Consider the following 18,901-nt stretch of genomic DNA (forward strand, 5'->3'; position numbering starts at 1 on the left):
CAACACATTTTTAAATACCATGGCCATCTGATTTGATGAAAGAGTAGCATTAGTTAAACGAATACATTAAAACTCCAGGTCAGTGAAGATGCTTAATTTAAGCTTACTTTGGTTTAGCCAATTTAAACCCCAATTTGTGTGCCCACATTCTGACTGGCACCAGCTTTAGATATACCAGTGGAACTGATGTAAATGATGCTTCTGTGTACAGGTATGGGCCAGGTCCCTCTTGGCTACATGTCAAGTCACTAAGACGACCAAAACAAAAAGCAAACTAGAAAACTGCACGCAAGACAGATCCTGCCCCCAGTTATAATGAGGCTACTATGCAATTTACCTTCTGTATTGCTACAGGTGTTCATGCTTCTGCCATCAGTGCAGACGGATCAGTATTATATGCCAGACTGTACCTCCTGCACTAGTCACCCTGCAAGTAAGATGCGACAAATTGAGAGCAAATTCAATTGAAAAGTAATTATCCAACCTATAAAAAACTGCCCATCCCAGAAAAATTCACAAACTTTAAGTTGGCAGAATAATCTCTTTCAAAGCTCTATTATTTCTCTTTCAGTGGTGGAAGATTCACTGGGTTGGAATGAACTGGAATGGCTTAGTGATAGGTTGCATGGCTTATGGATTCTCATTCTTTTCCAATGATGCACTGCCATGTTAAATCCATAAGTTGAATGACAAATTTACCGAGGACTACAGTAGTACAAGGATTGTTTTTAGTTGGAGGTCTTCGAGTCTATTATATTCAAGAGCATCTTTTGAACTTCATGGCTTCACCTGAGTCATGACAACTTGCCACAGGTTTTGCCACTTGTATTACTCTTTCCCTATTATGCAGTGTCACAAAACTAAAATAAGAGTGAGGCATCCAACTAAACGTCAAGTTTGCAATGGCTTTCTTGAAAATCCCCAATAGTCGAGCTGATAAGATTTGTCAATCTAAGCCAACTCACTCCCGATTTCACCAGGATTCTAATTGGTTTTAAAAAAAAATAAATAAATAAAAAAAGTCTAGCATAAGCAGCCTGTTTGAGTGTCTTCAATGAAATGTACTGGGCATAGAACACCCCCTCCCAACCCTACCTGTTCATTTTTCTACAATGAGCTGCATTCTTAATGTCTGTATTTTTGTAATTGGTGCCATACATGCTTTTTTATCCGAGATAAGAAGAATGTTGAATTTGAAAGACTCCTAATACTATCCAGCATTGCTTTTTCAGGGTTTTTTTTTTTTAAATCTAGAAAGCACTTCCATTGCCAGGATGTACAGCATGTCTTACTGTACAAAGAGGAAGGTACTTTGGTTCAATTTTGACTTAGACTGAAAAACTTGTTTGCTTTGCTTACCATCTTTGCTGTTGCACAGGCATTTGATGCTTTAAATCTGTTGTGGAATGCTGAAAGATTCACTTGTTTTTATGAAGCCTTTGAGAAGTTGGAGAGAAAGACTTCTTTGCTTATCTTATTTTCTCCATTTGCCTTTGGAATCAAAGATGTTCCTTTAAAAGTGAGACACTACAGAGTTGCAAAAATTTGAAACAGTAAGAGCAAGCATCGGTTTGCAGCTTCTTTGATGGAACTGGTCAACCCTTTTATTTATTTTTTTAATACAGCATTCGGTAGTTGACTTATTACATGTAAATTGTTTATTTTGGGGGGGAGGTCATTCCAAACTCCCAGCGTAACAGTACGAAGGCAGAGTACAGTCAGCATTATCCATTTGCTGTTTTAGTGACTGAATGAATTCCTGAATTTCTCTTTATACAAGAATCTGAAGAATTTTGTACAGGGAATACCATGTGGATTTCTGACTCTAGAGAGGAACTGAAAGAGTTCAGATCCTGGAAACTGAAATTTTAGTGCAGCACATCCCCACCACCCTCCATACCACAAGTAACTAATTTGTTTGGAATGCGAGTTTGAATGTGTAGAATGATCCAGCTCCATTTTAGATGGCTAGATGTGTGGAAGATCTTAAACTGCTTGTTCCATTCATGAGGAAAATCAGATGGAAGTATGGCATTTCAGGGTAACTTTTACTTCGAAAATTACAACACTAGTACACAGCTCAAGTTTTATACATTTAACATCTGCGTTTTGAAAGAAATGGTAACAATTTTGAAATGAAATTAAACATTGTTTTAACTTTTCTTCACAAAAGCATAAGTCATGGAGGGGAACTTAACAGGCAACAATAAAAAAAGGTAAAAACAACTTTTCCTTTCAGTAGTCCTCTGGTAGTAAAGATTGAACAACTTCCACTTTTCATGTGTTTTTTTGAAAAGTAAATCTGTTTTGGTCCAAGTGTGATTTTTTTTTTTTTTTTTTTTAATATCTGCTTCTGCCTCCACCTCTATCAGAACGGCTTCCACCACGGCCACCACCTCTGGGTGCTCCGCGGCTTGAACTACTGTATGAATCTCGTGGAGGAGGATAACCCCTTTCCATGGAAGGGGGAAGACCTCTGTCTTGTCTTCCAACGCGATCACGGCCACTTGAGTAGACGTCACTTCTGCTGCTTGAGTAACTTTCTCGACTTCCATATCCATCTCGTGTGCTGCCGTAATCATCATACCGACTGCTTCCACCATAAGATGGAGGGGGCCCTCGTGCAGGTGGAGCACTACGTGAGTTACCTGCAGGGTCAATGGTCAGGTAATATGGCAACACTTAAGTTATATATAACAATTTAAAATCTGAATGTACAGAATTGCTGTATCAAAGTTTACTGTTACTCTTTTGCATGAATTGAGAAGTTCTTAACATAATCTGCCATGTGGGAAACTTACAGTAGGGGTTGCATATCAGGTAGTGAATGACTAAGGATCGTTTGAAAGGACTGAAGACGGTGTTTATTTCAGGTAGGTTCTTTTTGGGGATATTCCAGAACAGCTTGTTATTTTTAGAGAAGACAACTCAGCCATATTTTCCAGAGATGGGTGCAATTCTGAACTGTAGACTCTGCTTCGTTAGGATATAGTAATCATTTGATCATCTTGTTAAATGAACTAAAAAATTGCTATTTCACTGTTGGGGGTGGGGGAGGAAAAAAAATGTGCAATTCCCACTTAAATGCAAGCAGTCTAGTAAAAGTTAAAATCGGGTTCATGACTCTTGTACAGACTCCATTACATTATCCCCAAAATGGGTCCTTACCGTAACTGTCATACGAATCTCTGTAGGAGCCCCCACTTGGGTGATCCGAGTAGTCTCTGTCCCGTCCACCACCGTATCCGTCACGGTCACTATAGGAGGAAAAACTGCTGAGACTTAGTACAAATCAGTGTTGTGACAATGATTTTAAAGTGACAGAAAAATTCAATGCTAGGTACCTGTATCCTCTAGAGGGGTACTCATCACGTGAGCTGGAATGACCATAATCACGATACGCATAATCTCTTGGAGGAGGGGCATAATCTCTTGTATCCCTGGAACTTGGATAATCTCTACTTGAGTAACTAGAAAAAGGAAGTTACAATAATTTATCAGCATCAGAGATTGAGTGCTTTACCCTCTGCCAGACTATTAAAGTTTTAGCTACATTGCATTAGTTTTACCTGTCCTTGGTACTATAACCATCATCTCTTGGTGACATGTAGACATCTCTTCGTGATGGCATTGGCTCTCTCCGGGGAGGACCACCATAGCTGTCTCTCCCACGTGATACAGGAGCTTTAAGAGAGTTAAGTTACAAATCAAATGAATGAACATGGAAGTCAGCAGCTGTACTACACATTCCACAGGGCAACTAGCTGGAAATTCAAAGTTACTTAAGAGATGAACTCCACTAATCAGTCACTACAAGGCCATTTTATGGCTACCAATCAACTCCAAGAACAGTAGTGGATGACCAGTCATGACACTTTTGCTTACCTGAACAAAATTGCTGTGATGCAAGTGAACCCTTCACAGCAATAGGCAATATTATTTAACTGAGTATTACAGTTCAGCTACTGCAGAAGTAGGATGTCACAATAAACTGAGTAAGCCAGCCAGCACATTGAACTGTCCCTTTCCTTACCTCTGCCTCCCATTCCACTACTGCTACGCACTGGACCTGAAGGGGCCGATCTTTTTGGTGGAGGCCCCCCACTTCGGGGAGGTGGACCTCTTTTCATTGGAAGTGGTCCTCTGGAAGACCCTTTAATAAAGCAAAGCAAACTGTCATTCAGGCAAAGAAAATAAAATTTAAAAATGTTAATACCACTAGAGTTTCATCGGCTACAATCCAAGGTGACCGATCAGACAGCAGCAAGTCAGCATGAAGTTAGAGAACCAGTTTGTAGGGGGACTCAAATGACTGGATTACTGGAAACATTTTGACTTCACATAGGGTATTAAGAACAAGTCCCAGAGTTGTTCCATCTGCATCAGTCACATCTACAGGCCCAAGGTGAGACTACACATTGAGCTAGGTTTCATACATATTATGAGCACTCCTGTCATGAAGAGGTTCCCATTTAAGACAGACTAAAAATAAAATAAAGAGCACAGAAAAAGGAAGCCTAATGAAAGCCAAATCAACTGCTTAAAATTAAATAGTCAAGCAAGTTCACAGTTCTTAAGTGCTGAAGCCATTTGGGAAGATGCATTAGAGTAGCCTGAAAGCAGATCCAACTGACCCATATACCAAAGGTCGTGTATAGCAAACTTCACAGGCCCTGCAGAAATGACATCCTCAAACAGTTCCCAGCTCATTGGCATTAGATGTAGTCACACTTCAGATAAAGTATGTCGTGTTAAAAAGGGCACCTTGTTTTTGTGTAAGAAACTAGTACCCAGATAAATACCAACACAAAAAGTGTACTTTTATAACTTTTTTTTTTTTTAACGGCCAAAACATTTTACAAAAAAAAAAAAATTCTTCTTTTTTAAAAAGTGCTGTATTTAAAAAAAAAAAAAAAAAATCAAACAAACAAAAAAACCCTAACACCAACCAATGCTAGGGCTTAGTTGGCAAACTCTCTCGATCCTCAAATGGATCATTCTTTTTGAGTCAGCAGGGATTCATTTGTGAGCTTAAAACTGGATAATAATGCAAGAGACATTTCTCCCCCTAGCTTCAAGAACCACTTTTTCCATTGTGTAACAGAAAGCTTCCTTCCTTATTTGCAGGGCAGGAATTTTGCTTTCCTTTTATAACCAAGAGTCAAGTGGAGTGATAGATGTAGAAATAAGTCTTCATTTGGGGCAAGTATGTCTTAAAAGACTTTAAAATTATTAAAATTTGACTCAACTGCAGAGGGCATATTTTCAATGGTTTTAGTAAAAAAGCAAGTAGTTTGATTTCCCAGTATGATATTGCCATCTTCCAACGATTGTCTTGTATGGTGTCCAAGTAGATCATTAGATCTGTAAATACATACCCAAATGACTTCCCCTTGAAGGTGGCCCTCTTGCTCCACTTCCGCCTCTTCCACCTCTAAGGCCCCTGGGAGGACCTCTGCTTCTTGGAGGAGGTGGTGGCCCACGTCTACCACCACTTTCAAAGGATGGCTTGGTTGCTTGTTCCACTTTAATTGCTTTCCCATCTAATGACTAAAAGAAGAAGCTGCTTTACTCAGTGCTCGCAGTCGTGTTTTGATTTCTTAGAAAAACAGCCCCTCTTCACCATTATTACTGGGCTCGTGTTATGAATTAAGAGCAATTCTAGAATAGATGCGAGTCTTCATTATTATTAGTCACTCTAAAACAGGTCCCCGTGCACTCATCAGCAAGTTGAGCCTATGGTTCTATGGGGCTTTGTTCCTGTGGTATTTCAGCTGCAGCAGAAAAAAAAAATGGAGGGATTTTCCCCCCCACAAGTAAAAAGCCCCCATATTATCCATTCTATAATGTGAACACTGCTTATTATGCTTTCCAATTTCAGTATTTCAATACTGATTTTGTCCCAAACCATAACTGCACCTGGAGTTGCAAGAGGCAGGCTGAACATTTGGTTAGCTGGTGGGGGAGACAATTTATTAGATCTGCTTGATGCTCTGCAAGATGATGAGCAGTGGAATATTAAAAGATGACATGAAAATTAAAGGCAAATTCAGAGAAATAAAATGATGCAATTCACATTTCTGTGCTACTGGTCCAAACAGCCTACTCAAGGCAACACTACATTTTCTCTTGAAAATAAAGTCCAGACCTAACCAGTTTTCATTTTGAAGCCTTTCTAGAGCATATTTCTGCAGGCATGCTCAGTGTCTGCAAAGTCTCACACGAAGCAGAATGGTGGATGTATTTGGAAACTCAAGCCAGCAAAGTCCTATATAGCAGCTTTGCTGCTGGTCTTTCACATGCTGTATTGGCTCTTACTAAAAGCTGTAGAACTGGAGAGATCAGTAAATGCTTAAAAGAATTTCTGTCACTTTAAGACAACAAATCTTCCATAAAGTCTGTAATTTAGTTTTCTGCACATTCATCCAGATAAGAATTCAAGATCTTGCTTTTATTTGCAGTTAGGCAAGAGATCATATACAATTTATTAGTGACTGCAGAAGGTTGAAGACTACTGTACATTCTGCCTTCCCGCTAACATTGGATATTAAAATTTGTGGCAGTTTTGTTGGAATGCAACACCACCTTTCTCTTACTGTTAAGCTTTGGTGCTTTCAAAGAATGATAGCTCTCTGCAATAGTACAGGAGCTCTGCTACTACATGTATTTGTTCAGGAAATTCCTTTTCAGTGTTATCCAGAGCCAAGAATCCAACATTCAGCGGTACACAAAACTGTTGGAGTTGAAGACAAACATAAGCACAGGCAAAATTAAGGCAGACTACTATCCTTTTATACTACCACCTAGGTTTATTGAGACAAGGGCACCAGTAATTCCTTAATAGTTTTATTGGGGTCAAGCACTAAAATAGGAACAGATGGTCTGGCAGCAGCAAGCTTCACCCTAGTGGCTACAGCTGCCTCCGCCTTACCCTGTGACTCACAGGAAATAGTTTTTTGGTTTTTTTAATCCTGATTCTAGAATATGTCGACTGCCCAAAAGGGAGCCAACCTCCCCCCCCTCCCCCAGTTTCTACTGAGACTACATTCTAAACCACTAGGATGAAAAGCAAATTCCTGTGCTCATTTTTCCTCTTACTACATAGTAAAGAAGCCAGTTTATCTTTTTTTTTTTTTTTTGCTCTACTGGCAAGTCTGGTTCACCTATGCAGAAGATGAACTTCTTTTGGCATAGGGCTTCAGATCTATGACCAGGCAGTAAGGCTCAGAAGAACTCCCCCAAAAGCCTGACAAAGTTTATCAGCCACTGCTGACTATGACAAGAAATTTGCAGAAAAGTAGAGGAAAAAAAAAAAAAAGATAGCCAAGATGTAGATTCTGACACTGATTGCATTCCTCTAGCAGCTAGCTTCACATAGAAAGGCAGGCATCTTACAGTGCTCCTAAGCTGCTGAAGCTGTTTTTTTTTGGTGAGATATACCAAATGAACCAGGGTGATCACCAAAGAAGTCTCAATTATATAGCTTAGAATATTAAGTTTCAAATACCATTTTCTTATTCATCTTCTGCCTAATCCATTGAGAGGTTATAATAGAAAGAAGCCAGCAAGAACCAATAAAATCCAGGGAGAATCACACATTTGGCTGTTTAATACTGATCAGCAAGATCTCTCATCCTTTGTCCGGCCCAAGATAGGATAATGGATGTTAAATGCTTTCATCCGGCTGGAGGAGGTCCAACTTTTATTGTAAGCTCTGCTGGGCAGGTAGTCTGTGTTGCTTCTTGCAGCTCCTACACTACAGGTGCAGCCTCTAGATGCTACAAGAAAATCAGAGCCAACACTATGAAGGCCCAAGCACCGAACTACAGTTATTTCTGCAACCTCAAATTCCCAAGACTGGGAACAAGTACCCAATAAGGAAACAGTACAGCTGTTGAATCTGCCTTTGGCTCAGAAGCCTCCAATTAGTTGCAAGAATTAGTTCAGTACTCCTACTTCAGCTGTCAGTGCAGTCCCACTACTGGCAAGGTGGCAGGCAACAGGGCCACGATTTCTGACAACCTGAAAGCAAGCGACTTGGCCAATTAACATCACAGGGCTTGAGGTCATCTTACATCCTGCAGTTCCTGAACCTGGTTTCCCCAAGTGTTTCATTGATGGTCTGATTTCCTGGCTCAGACTGATGGCATCTCCAATGGCTGGCACCAATGGACAGTCACATCAGGTGGTTTATAAAACGAGTATAGCTTCTGGTGGAATCAGAGATATTCCCAAGACACTCATAGTTCCCACCACTAATACAAGTTTAGACTGATTTAACAGTGCACATGCATCTTTACAAGGTAAGGCTTTCCTTACAGCAAAGTTGAGACTATTTTCCAAAAAGTTTCCTCTTCTGGCATTTTTCTCTGCAGGGCTAGGGACCAAATTGGCTATACGTTACATGCAGTGATTCTTCCAAGTCTTTAACACAAGTAGTTAAAGCTTGCACATCCAACCCCATGACCTACTTCAAAGATAAAAGAAAACTGATTTGCCAGTTGTTCAGAATACTCTGTGTGTTATATGAAGGCTTTATCACCTCCGAGGATAAAGTACTTCACTGAGGTAATCTGCAAATTTACAAATCTCTTGTGTACTTCTGTTATTATGAGCCACTTTTGTTCCAAGCAAGGTCTCATGTGAAAACGCTCTTGAAAAAAAAAAAAAACTTGTAGGAAAAAGGAAGCATGGAACTAGATGTACAGATGTGATCTCTTTCACCTGACAGCGTGGAAATGATCTCTTTGCTCTAAAGGACACGCATTAGTTACATTTACAAAGTAAAATAAATTCTCCAGTCAAAAGTGTCATCCAGTAGTCTGTTTTCTTCTCAAGGTCTTAAGAGCAGATTAAAAAAAAAGGACCAGAAACTCAGTCTCTAGTAGAGGAATAAAAACCCCGTTCCTTGGGTAAGAGGGAGGGTTCAACAACTGATTCAAAGTAGAGTTGTTCCTTAGATGAAAGAGGATTTGCTTTATTCTTCCAAATTTTGTCAGTCTTGCATCCCAGGATCCTAGGCCCTGGTTTAAGTTGCTGCTTCCCACAAAAGATCCCTGCTTCTGTGGTTTGGAAGGCAATGAACTGAAGACTTCACAATAGGTCCCAACCTGAAGACAGATGCCAGACCTTGTGCTAGTAGAAAGCTCCAAGCAACACATGCGCCTTTTCTACTGCAATAGGGGGATGGCACACATGGACATCACACCAGACACCTTCTCAGAAGCATCAACAGCAAGTTTGCTCAAGTGACTCTAAGAAGACATGGAGGAGCATAGGATATACCACTATGTCCACCTTTTTTTCCTTTGGAGTCTGGATAACCCACAACCAACCCAAAACCAGTTTAAAAGGGAAGGTAAGCTGATCCACATTTGACCTGTACAGGGGCCCCCCAAAAAACCAAACAAGCTACTAAAACCGTCTCTCATTACTGCTGATTTTATGCCAAACCAATACTCTGCAAGCAGGGGATGTTCATGCCACACAGATGCAGTTTGTCACAAAACAAACAGCCCCTCCCCCCCACAACAGAAGCTACCCTTTATAGCCTCAGTTCTGAATGCCTGGTACCACAGGCTGTTTCAGCTCAGCAACACAAATCAAAAGCTTCTATTTTAGCTGTTTTGGAGCTCAGGATTTTATCCCAAAACCTCAACAAGCAGAAACCACCCTAAACAGATATGCTCCTATGAACTGGTCTATTTTAGCTATCATAGGGGCATGATTTCTAAACAAATTTCAAGCATGACCAAATGCAGACCATCACACAAGACAGGAACAAGCAGTAATTTGTTTTCAAAGATCTAGTTTTAGGCAGCTGTACTCAACACACATTTCATAGGGATTAGTGACCAACTCCAATCAATCACTAATCCCTGGTGCCTTTAGTTCCTACAAATAATCATGCAATTGTGTCCTAGTTTAAGTGGAGTTTAAGGCTACTTTGAGCCGTGATATGCAATTCTCATGCAAGAGACAGCCCTAAGGAACACAGAAGAGATTGCTTCACTGCCATTCATTCCAACACTGTTACATCAGAGAAGGCACTATTATATAGTGGTTCATAATGATTAAGAATGCATGCATGCACACACAATTCTAGAGAGCCAAGCTACTGCTATTAGAATTTAAGTTTAAAAGGCAAAAATAAGGAAATAGGCCAGACATTTTAAACTAACATTTCTTTTCCTTTCAAAACAACTACTATTATGTACTCTGCTTAAGACTTGGAGCTACTTGCTATACTTTAGTTACCACAATGTAGAGTGCTTTAACCATATTTCAACATATGAAATGCAGAAACAATATATCAGCAGAGATTCTGGTAGTCTGACAAGGGGCATTAAAAGAGACTGAGGACCAGCCCCATCAGTTACATTCAAGTGGACACACCTCAGAGAAAGGCTGAGGCCTGCATTTCAACACAAACCTTGCCCAGATGTGCAGGCACTGAAAACTGGGGGGCTAATTACAATGGTAAGTGGATCAATTTCTGAATCCAAACCTGACTGGAAACAAGCCCTTGATCCAAGAGTCAGTGGCCAGGTATGCCAGCATTCATTTCAATCAAAGCCTTTTCTTCTAGTAATGGTTTAAAAACAACAGAATTAAATCAAAAGTTCTCAACATATTGCTGAGATGAGGCCATTCAAAATTCTCCTCTTTATCAGAGCTGCCAAGTCATGTTGGCTTTCATGCCTCAACAGTTTGGTAACTAATTGACAAATTTGTGAAGATGTTTCTAAACAGATAAAATACCTCTCAGCTTCCAAGTATGGAAGAAATTAGCAAGAGATACCAAGATCAGAAAACTGCCGGGGGGGGGTTGGGTTTTGTGTGTGATCACAAAACACTGGCATCTCTCCCACTAAGGGATTGTCAGCATCAGACCTATTCAATGAAAGCCGCATCTGTGAATGTGGTTTAATCGCTGAGTTGAGTTTGATATGACTTTTTTTTCCCTGCTTTACCAGAAAAGCAAAAGGAACAGTATGGATACAGAACAAGCAACTAACATTTCATTAATTACTCAAGTTTCATGCATTATGATTTTCCAAGAAGAGAGCACGGATAAATAAACTTTCTGCTAGATCAGAGAAGTTTTCTTCTGCAAAGTCTTGGACAGGGAGAAAAACAGGATAAGAATGAAACTTTTTATGTGCCAGTTGCTATGTGGGAAGCAAATGGGTACTTAAAAATGTTAAATTCAAATAGAAGACATCTAGGCATCTTCCTACCCTGCCTGATAGGTCCTTAGAGGATATTTGGGCTTGTCAAGTAACGTGACATCAACACAATATAGCACCAAGATCCTACCTTTCCGTTCATGTCTCTGGCAGCATCCTTTGCGTCTGCTGGGCTCTCAAACGTGACAAAAGCAAACCCTCTGGACTTGTTGGTTTCGCGATCTTTCATCAAGAGAACTGCAAGTATAAAACTAAACATTACTCGATGATCGGCCCCATGAACGTAGCCCACCTGCGACACCAAATCGCTCAGAACTTCTTAGAGGACAAAACAGCAACATCATTTCAGCAGATCAATGCCAGAAAGTTCATCACTGCACAATTTCACCAGCATCCCCAAAAAACGCCCCCCAAACCCGATGAGACTCCTCACCTTCTACTATGCGCCCATATTTGCCAAACACGGCTTCAAGCGCTTTCTCGTTCGTCTCAGTGTTCAGCCCACCAATGAACAGCTTCCCGGGACGGTCTGCCTCCACCATTTTGACCTTTGAAAGGGACCTGTTCAAAAATAAGTAAGTGTTAAGACCGTTAGATGAGAGAAAATGCATTCATTGGCCTTTTGTAGGATGTTCCCACTGTAGAACCTCCCCCTCACAATTTGGCCAGTAAAAACTCCCATTCTTAGGGACAAAGCCCAATGAACCAGACAACTAAACACAGCATTGGATAATCATCTTTCTACTAACCAGCGTACAAGGAGAAAATGTCTTTGAACAGATGGAGATTGGGCAGGGGTGGGAGCCCTGTAAACTGGGATCTGACCCTGCAATCCTAAATTTCACTTCCCAAGAATCAGTGCCCACATGGACCGCCACGTGCCACACGTGGCTCACAGAAGGGGGAGATTTGAGTGCTATCTTCCAACAGGGCGGCTCAGCCTTGTTTTCTCATGCACCCAATGCAGCCTGTGCAAGCCTCAAATCCAGGGACACAGGGATTTTTTTTTTTTTTGGAAGGAGAAGGGGCATACCATATTGGCTCCCCCATGAGGATACCTCAGACAAGCGCATGCGCCTCAGGGGCCAAAGAATACCGAGGCAAAAAAAAAAAAAGCAGCAGCAGGCCCACCCGCGCGCGGGAAGGGGGCAGCGCCATCACAAAATGGCGGCGGGCCCCTCCACAGCGCGGCGCGGCCCCGCCTCAGCCCGCAGCGCCCCTATTCCCGCGGGCCTAAAATGGCGACCCCGATCCCGCTGTGGGGAACCGAACCGAACCCGACCCGACCCATCCCGCCGCTATTACCACCCCCGCGCGGTTCCACTTACCTCACCGCCGCCTTGCCTGCAACTGCGCAATGAGGGCAAACAAAGGCGCTGCGGCCCTTTATATAGCTGACGTCACAGCCGCGAACGAGGCCGCGGAACCCGGATGTTGCGCGCGTGAGGGGGCTGGGCCTAGCTGCTGGGAGACAAAGGGAGGGGAGCTCGGGGGAATAGGTTTGCACTGAGACTGGGGGTGGGGGGGCTTGTAGGATACAATGCAGCCGGCGGGAGGCGAGATGGCGGTTGGGAAACGCCAGGTTATGTTAGATGTACAAAAAACAAAACAATCCATGTGTTGCAAAGGCTGCAAGGAGGCACTTCGCTGTTTGAAGTCTTTTGAATCGTGTGTGGAGCTGTGGTAGTTCTAGGAGTGCCTGGCATTAGCACCCTGAAAGGTGCTGGGGAGGTCTGGCCCCCATTTGAGAGTCCCAAATTACCATGGCTGTGGGAGGATTTAGCATTTTATTTTGTGAATTGTGTGTGCAGCTGTGATGGGGCTAAGATTGCATGGCATTGGCCCCCTGAAACGTGCAGGAGGTGCTGGGCAGGCCTGGATCCCCTGGTTGAGAGTGGGTGCCTGGTCCCAAATTGCCTGCTCTGGGAGGGTTTAATGCTCTTGGAGGATTTAATGGGACACAGAAGTTGCTTTGTCTTCCGGTGAAGGGGGTAGAGTGCGGTCAAATCCTCCAAGTTAAAGACAGAACAATGAGAAAACTGCCTTAAGTTGCAGCAAAGGAAGTTTCGGTTGGATATTAGGAAGGATATTCTCACGAGGAGGGTAGTGAAACATGGAGATGTGGTACAAGCACCACCCTTTTTAAGACCTGGGTAGATAAAACCTTGGCTGGGGTGATCTAGTCCCGATTTGAGCATGGGGTTGGACTAGATCAGTGGTCAACCTCTTTCGTACCAGGACCCATTTGTACAAATCAATGGTCAGTCCCAACTCGGTGCCTGGCACTCCCAGACCCTCCCCCCAACCCCCAAGGTGGGCACATGGAGCATGCTGCCAGCCTGCAAGGGAAAACCTGTGGTTTTCTATGTTTTTCTCCTTTAAAGTAAAAACTATTGTTTAACTTTGTTCGTGACCCTTTTATATATTCTTGCGACCTACGAGTTTCATAGTTGGTAGGGTTGGAAGGGACCCGAGCAGATCATCGAGTCCGACTCCCTGCCATGGCAGGAAAGGTAATTGTCTAGCCAGAGTTGAGAAACATGAGACTAGATGACCTCCTGAGGTCCCTTCCGACCCTCATTTTTTGAGTTTATGATAAAGGGATGCTTGAATGCAATATTGCCGAGGGTGGGTTTGTGCTGGAGAAGGCTTGTGAACTCATGTTAACCTAAACTGTGTTGCAGCCATGCCTTCTGCGTAAACTCACACACTTGGTTTCTGCTTTTGTTTGTAGTCCCTGTTGAATGGTTGGTAACACCATTCTGGCTGGCAAAGTTAAGCAGCTGCATAAGTGTCTGTAAGACTGGGGGCCCTGTGAAGACAAGGGAATTGCCTTCACTGGATTTCTTTACTTAACTGCTAGAGTGAAATAAACTTGCAAGTTTCAATTACACAAGGGTTTAATGTCATCTAAATAGGAAGTCACACTTCTGCTTGCTTCAAATTCATTTTATCGGGTATTCTCAAGAGGACAAGCCCTAGGACTGCTTTGTAGCAGATCTAAGCTAAAATGAAATCATTCTTTTTTGTGGTAATTGGCACTGGAATAAATCTATCACTGTTTTAAAATGGCACCTGTAGTTAACCTGATGCAGTTTCCTTGTACGGAGCAGGCCTTATAGGTTCAAATTTCAGTTTATTATTATTATTATTATGGATTCTGGCTATAGGGGCAAATTAATTAAATGCACATAAGGTAGGAATAAAATTGTTAATATGCAGAGTTGTATCAGTTCTGTAAAAATTTAAAATTAGACCTGTGGCTAAACTCGGCGTGTAGACAAAGGTTCTTGAGTAACCCATGAGTCCCCAATAAATATCTTGCGATAGATCCAACGCAGAAGGTTCCTGGCTTTATCTCCTGATGCTTATGGGCAACTGTAAACTGTATCCACGTAAACCATGAGAGATGTGGCTATTTGGTGCACAAATGGAAAATTTAAAACTACCCAGTGTCTGACCACGGTCACCCAGAACAGACCACGGAACATATAACAACTCAGTGCCCAATCCACAAATACAAGGGAGGTATCACAGCGATATACTGCTGCTCCAGACACAATTGCCTGGCTCAGCCACCTAAATGTAAAATTATAGTTGCTCTTCTGTATCTACATCAGCCATACAAAAGAAAAAGAGCTTTCCAACTTGCAGCAGGACCTGACTTTCTAACTTTTCCTTACTCCCTTAGATCTCATGGAAGGGAAAAAGAAAAAGGGGAGACCGGGCCGGGCGGGGCGGGGGAGGGCTGGGGGAGAAGGGAAGAAGCCTGGTCTTATTTCCCCCCCCACACACACACACATATTTTTCACAACAGGAAATGGGGATTAGAAAAAATAAATACCTCTTTCTGTTTCCTTTAAGATGTGCTGGTTGCATTTTAAATTACAACTATGAAGAAATTAAGATTTGTTGTTGTTTCCATACATTTTTACTGCAGCTGAAAAAGCAGCAGATGAAGTTGGTAACAGCAAAAATGCCACCCATCTGTTCTTCTTTCCGTAACTAGACTTGGGGACTTAGACCAAATTAATGCAGTGTCAGGCTCTCAGGCTCCCCACATGCTGAAACCAATGACTGTTTTCAGATGCACAGAATATTTTAGGCTTCTAATTCAAGTCCTGTTTCAGCTTGATCCAGTGAGGGGCTAATGCCAAGCAATACAGCAGCTGGGCCTTGGAAGGAAGCAGCTGTTCCTATTGAAGTCCCACTAATACGGCTAGCAAAAAGAAAAAGGGATGAATTGTTTTGGACCAGACAAAAATGAAGCATCAAGTTTTAATTTTTCCCCCTCCTACCTCCACAGTTCTGCTTGGCCCCGTCTCTTGAGCTGTAGATTGTACAACGATCATGAGTCATTCTGTAAAATTTGATCTGCTGGTGTATCATCACATTATTCATTTTGGAAAATGTGTGCCTGTGAGAGGGAAGTTTTTCAACTCCTCCTTGCCTTCCAGACTTGTCCTTGGTGTCTTTCTTGAATTCAGTCTTCCAGCTTCCTCTGTTACCATGCAGACATCCTGCAGCGGTTGTATGCCTTAATGAGGAATTGGGGCCCAGCAATCTCAATCCCCTGCATACACACAGTCCTGTTGAGAATACAGAAGAAAATAGGGCCTTTGAAATCTGATGGCTCATAGGAAGGGGGGTGCTGCAGGTGGTGGAGGAATAGGAAATGAGGAATGTCTGGCCAGCTGGTCAGTTGGTTATAATACTTAAACCAAATTAAATCCTGATTTCAGTATAATTAATCCAGACTTCACAGTTTCACCAGAGAAAATGGACCATTAGTAAAAACTGATTCTTAAATCACCCTCAGTGAAAACACTACTAGTAGTGACTAATAGCAACAGCAATAAACACTAAAGCTTTCTTTCTGACGTTTGCTGCCTATGTACGTATATGCACGGTTGCCATAAATACTGGACATCTCCCAGTTAAAAGTCAAAATAGTTATGAAAGAAACTCTCCATTTCTTGTTGCATATGTGGGAGTAAAAACGTTCTTGGATAATTTTTGAATTGGCAAAGTCAATTATGCATGCAATTTGTGGTGAGCAAATGGTCTTGATGTTTTTGCTGTTATAGGCATTAGCAAAAGTCTGATGTTTCTGGCCTAGCTGCAGTACAAATACAGCTATTGTTAGGACTCAGTTGCAATGCTTTGCCAGGCCATAGCATGGGGAGATATTCACTGTGTTCTTCATTCATTGGTTCTGTCTAGTATGAACTGAAACAGCATTATGTTTTAGTTCCTTATACAGTTGTATTTATAGTCTAGACAGGCCCTTGTTAGCGTTCAACAGTACCATTCCACTAAAATTGCAGAAGGCAGGGTAGAGGTGCATTTGATAGTCCAACCGAATCAGAGATGTACGCTTTCATGAGCCAGAGTTCACTTTATCAGATGCTAGCAGTTATAACAGATTAAGACATTTTCCTTTAGGATACTTTAAAAAAGTAGAAGCATGCAGTTAAATATGTTACTGATTTACCCACTGCATCAGATCTACACAACACAACTCAGTTCCTGAGCTCACTGATGACCATAAACACAAGAAAAAAGAAAGAAAGAAGACCAAGAAAAAGCAAGCTTGCATATGCAACCCCAAGCCCCAAATCTCCTCATCTAAATTGTATAAAACACTGCATTGTTCTCCCAGATGTCTTTGTGCAAAGAGAATTATCAAAAGTAATGTGTTGGAAAATCAATATCGAATAAATCAAAAGTAAAATAATTTCCTCCAGATGTACAGCTAAAAATTAAAAACAGAAATCAGTACTTCCATAGAGGCCTGCACAAACACCAGCCCTCTGGATATTTGTCATTTGATAGGTATGTCTAAAAATTCAGTCCCTTTCTGTCACAAAACTCAGGCTGGAATGGAACAGAACAAAACATGGCAATGATTTTAGTACGGTCTTTGTTAACTTATTGCATTTTATGACACATGTTTCTTTTAGTAGCATCTAGATGGACTCTAACCAGGTCCTTTGTTCCAGTTTGCAGTATAAGGGCAGGATAATCACACAGTTCACAAGAGGACCTTGCACAAAAAGGACTTGCCAAGAATCTTCTGAAAGTCTTTTTTTTCTTCCTTATCTTGACAGAAATCCAAACCGAAAAAAAAGAATCCTTACAACGAACCCACTTCAGTTGAAGTTTCATTTTAAAAGAAGTCTGTTTATTAAACCACATCCCTGATATTGTGACCCATTTGTTTCAGCTGCTTTGAGTTGAGATTTCCAAAACACAATGACTTCTACCCTTTTGTGCCTGCCTGATGCTGTCACATGAAAGGAGCAGCCAGTTAGCGAGTGATGAGTTGATGAAATCAACTCCCTGTCAGGAGAGACAATGGTGACACACTCAGGACCTGCCCTCAGAGGTAAGTGAGGATACCAGAGGCAGCCGCAAGGGCATGGTGGAAGGATATGCCTATGCTGCAGTTGCACCGGTGACCTTTGGCTGCTTGTACACACCACGAGGGGTTAATTTGGTTTAGTTCTCCCTAAGTTGAACTGTTTCCACTGTTTCAATTTAGGGAGAATTAAACCAAACTAACCCCCCCCCCGTGGCGTGTACACAAGGGTGGGGCCCGATCTGTACCTGCCTCTCCAGCAATAAGGATGGGGGCAAGCTGTTGGCGGGCTGACAGTCCCTGAGCTGCGTGGGGGCCCGATGCTTCCCTCTACCATGGTGGTGCTCCCCAGCAGCACCCACTCACTGGCACCCACAGGGTGCCGCCACCGCTGAGGGAAGCACCGGGCCCCTGTCTGGCTCAGGCAGGCTCTGGGAGAAAAAAAAAAAAAGATCAGGTTCCTTGTCACTTTTTTTGTCTTCAGTTAAGCCACCTGCCTGCGCGGGCTGCTGTCGTGTTGTACAGCGGCAGGAGAAAGCGGTGGGGATGGTGCCCGGGGAACTGGAGGCCCACCAAGCCCTGAGCACGTTGACTTCCAGCATCCCATGCACTGCTGCACTTCGTTAGGTAGCAAACCAATGCACCTCGGAGGTGTTTTATCTGGCTAGGCTCCAAAGCTATTTCAAGCAGACTATGCTGCTGAGCGTGCAAACAGCAATACCACTAAAGCAGATTATGCTGCTGAGCGTGCAAACAGCAATGCCATTAAAGCGGACTACACTGCTGAACGTGCAAACAGCAACGCCATTAAAGGGAGTGTAGAAACGGCGACGCCATTAAAGTGAACTATGCTGTTGAGTGTGCAAACAGCAATGCCGTTAAAGCTGTACAAAAGGGCATTTAAGCCGCCTTAAAGGCCAATGTTGTGGGGTGTACAAAGGCCCTGGGTGAGGTGTGAATACCCAGGCTCCCAGGACCAGGGTGGAGCTCAGCCTCCCCCGATTTACTCTGCCTGGGGGTGGGTTGCAGCTGTTGCTGGGGTCTGTGTAGCTCTGGTTAGGTTGCGGCCGGTCAGTGACCTAGCGATGCTAAACCAAAACCCATATTTTCTTGCATATCACATGCCCCTGAATATAACACGGAGACTTGAGGGTCCGACTCGGTGCGCCGGCTGCCAGACCCGCGCGCTGCGGCCTGGCTGCACGCACCAGCCCTTTCCCGCCCTGGGGCTGCCCGGCGCGCTCTGCCCTCACCCAAGATGGCGGCCGCGGCGTCACCGCTGGGCCCGGCGCGGGGGCTGCGTGCGCATGCGCAGCGCCACAGCTTGTGACGCCGCCGCTCCCCGGCCCAT

At 42.9% G+C, this 18,901-nt stretch overlaps 2 protein-coding genes across 3 annotated transcripts in view; one reads left to right on the forward strand and one right to left on the reverse strand.

The window, feature by feature from the left end:
* Nucleotides 1–2,027: 2,027 nt before the first annotated feature.
* On the reverse strand, nt 2,028–12,581 carry RBMX (RNA binding motif protein, X-linked). 2 transcript variants are annotated; one of them, XM_019536437.1, is made up of 9 exons: nt 12,518–12,581; nt 11,623–11,750; nt 11,320–11,426; nt 5,379–5,550; nt 4,034–4,153; nt 3,570–3,684; nt 3,345–3,470; nt 3,169–3,272; nt 2,028–2,648 (listed from the first exon to the last, which is right to left on the reverse strand). In XM_019536437.1, exons 2-9 carry the CDS (start codon nt 11,729–11,731, stop codon nt 2,341–2,343), a joined length of 1,161 nt encoding a protein of 386 aa, XP_019391982.1. In that variant the 5' UTR covers nt 11,732–11,750; nt 12,518–12,581; the 3' UTR covers nt 2,028–2,340. The 2 variants fall into 2 exon arrangements, with proteins under 2 accessions (XP_019391982.1, XP_019391981.1); XM_019536436.1 differs by lacking the exon at nt 12,518–12,581 and having other exon boundaries at nt 3,169–3,257.
* A 169-nt stretch (nt 12,582–12,750) lies between these two features.
* Nucleotides 12,751–18,901, forward strand: part of LOC109310843 (transmembrane 9 superfamily member 2-like) — a 45,541-nt gene continuing 39,390 nt past the window's right edge. Inside the window, exons 1-2 of the mRNA XM_019536173.1 lie at nt 12,751–12,771; nt 18,219–18,368. Coding sequence (XP_019391718.1) covers nt 12,751–12,771; nt 18,219–18,368 — 171 coding nt within the window. The remainder of the gene's footprint in view (nt 12,772–18,218; nt 18,369–18,901) is intronic.

This window comes from Crocodylus porosus, unplaced genomic scaffold (assembly GCF_001723895.1).
Source record: "Crocodylus porosus isolate Cpor-Errol unplaced genomic scaffold, CroPor_comp1, whole genome shotgun sequence".
In the NCBI taxonomy this organism is placed as follows: Eukaryota; Metazoa; Chordata; order Crocodylia; family Crocodylidae; genus Crocodylus; species Crocodylus porosus.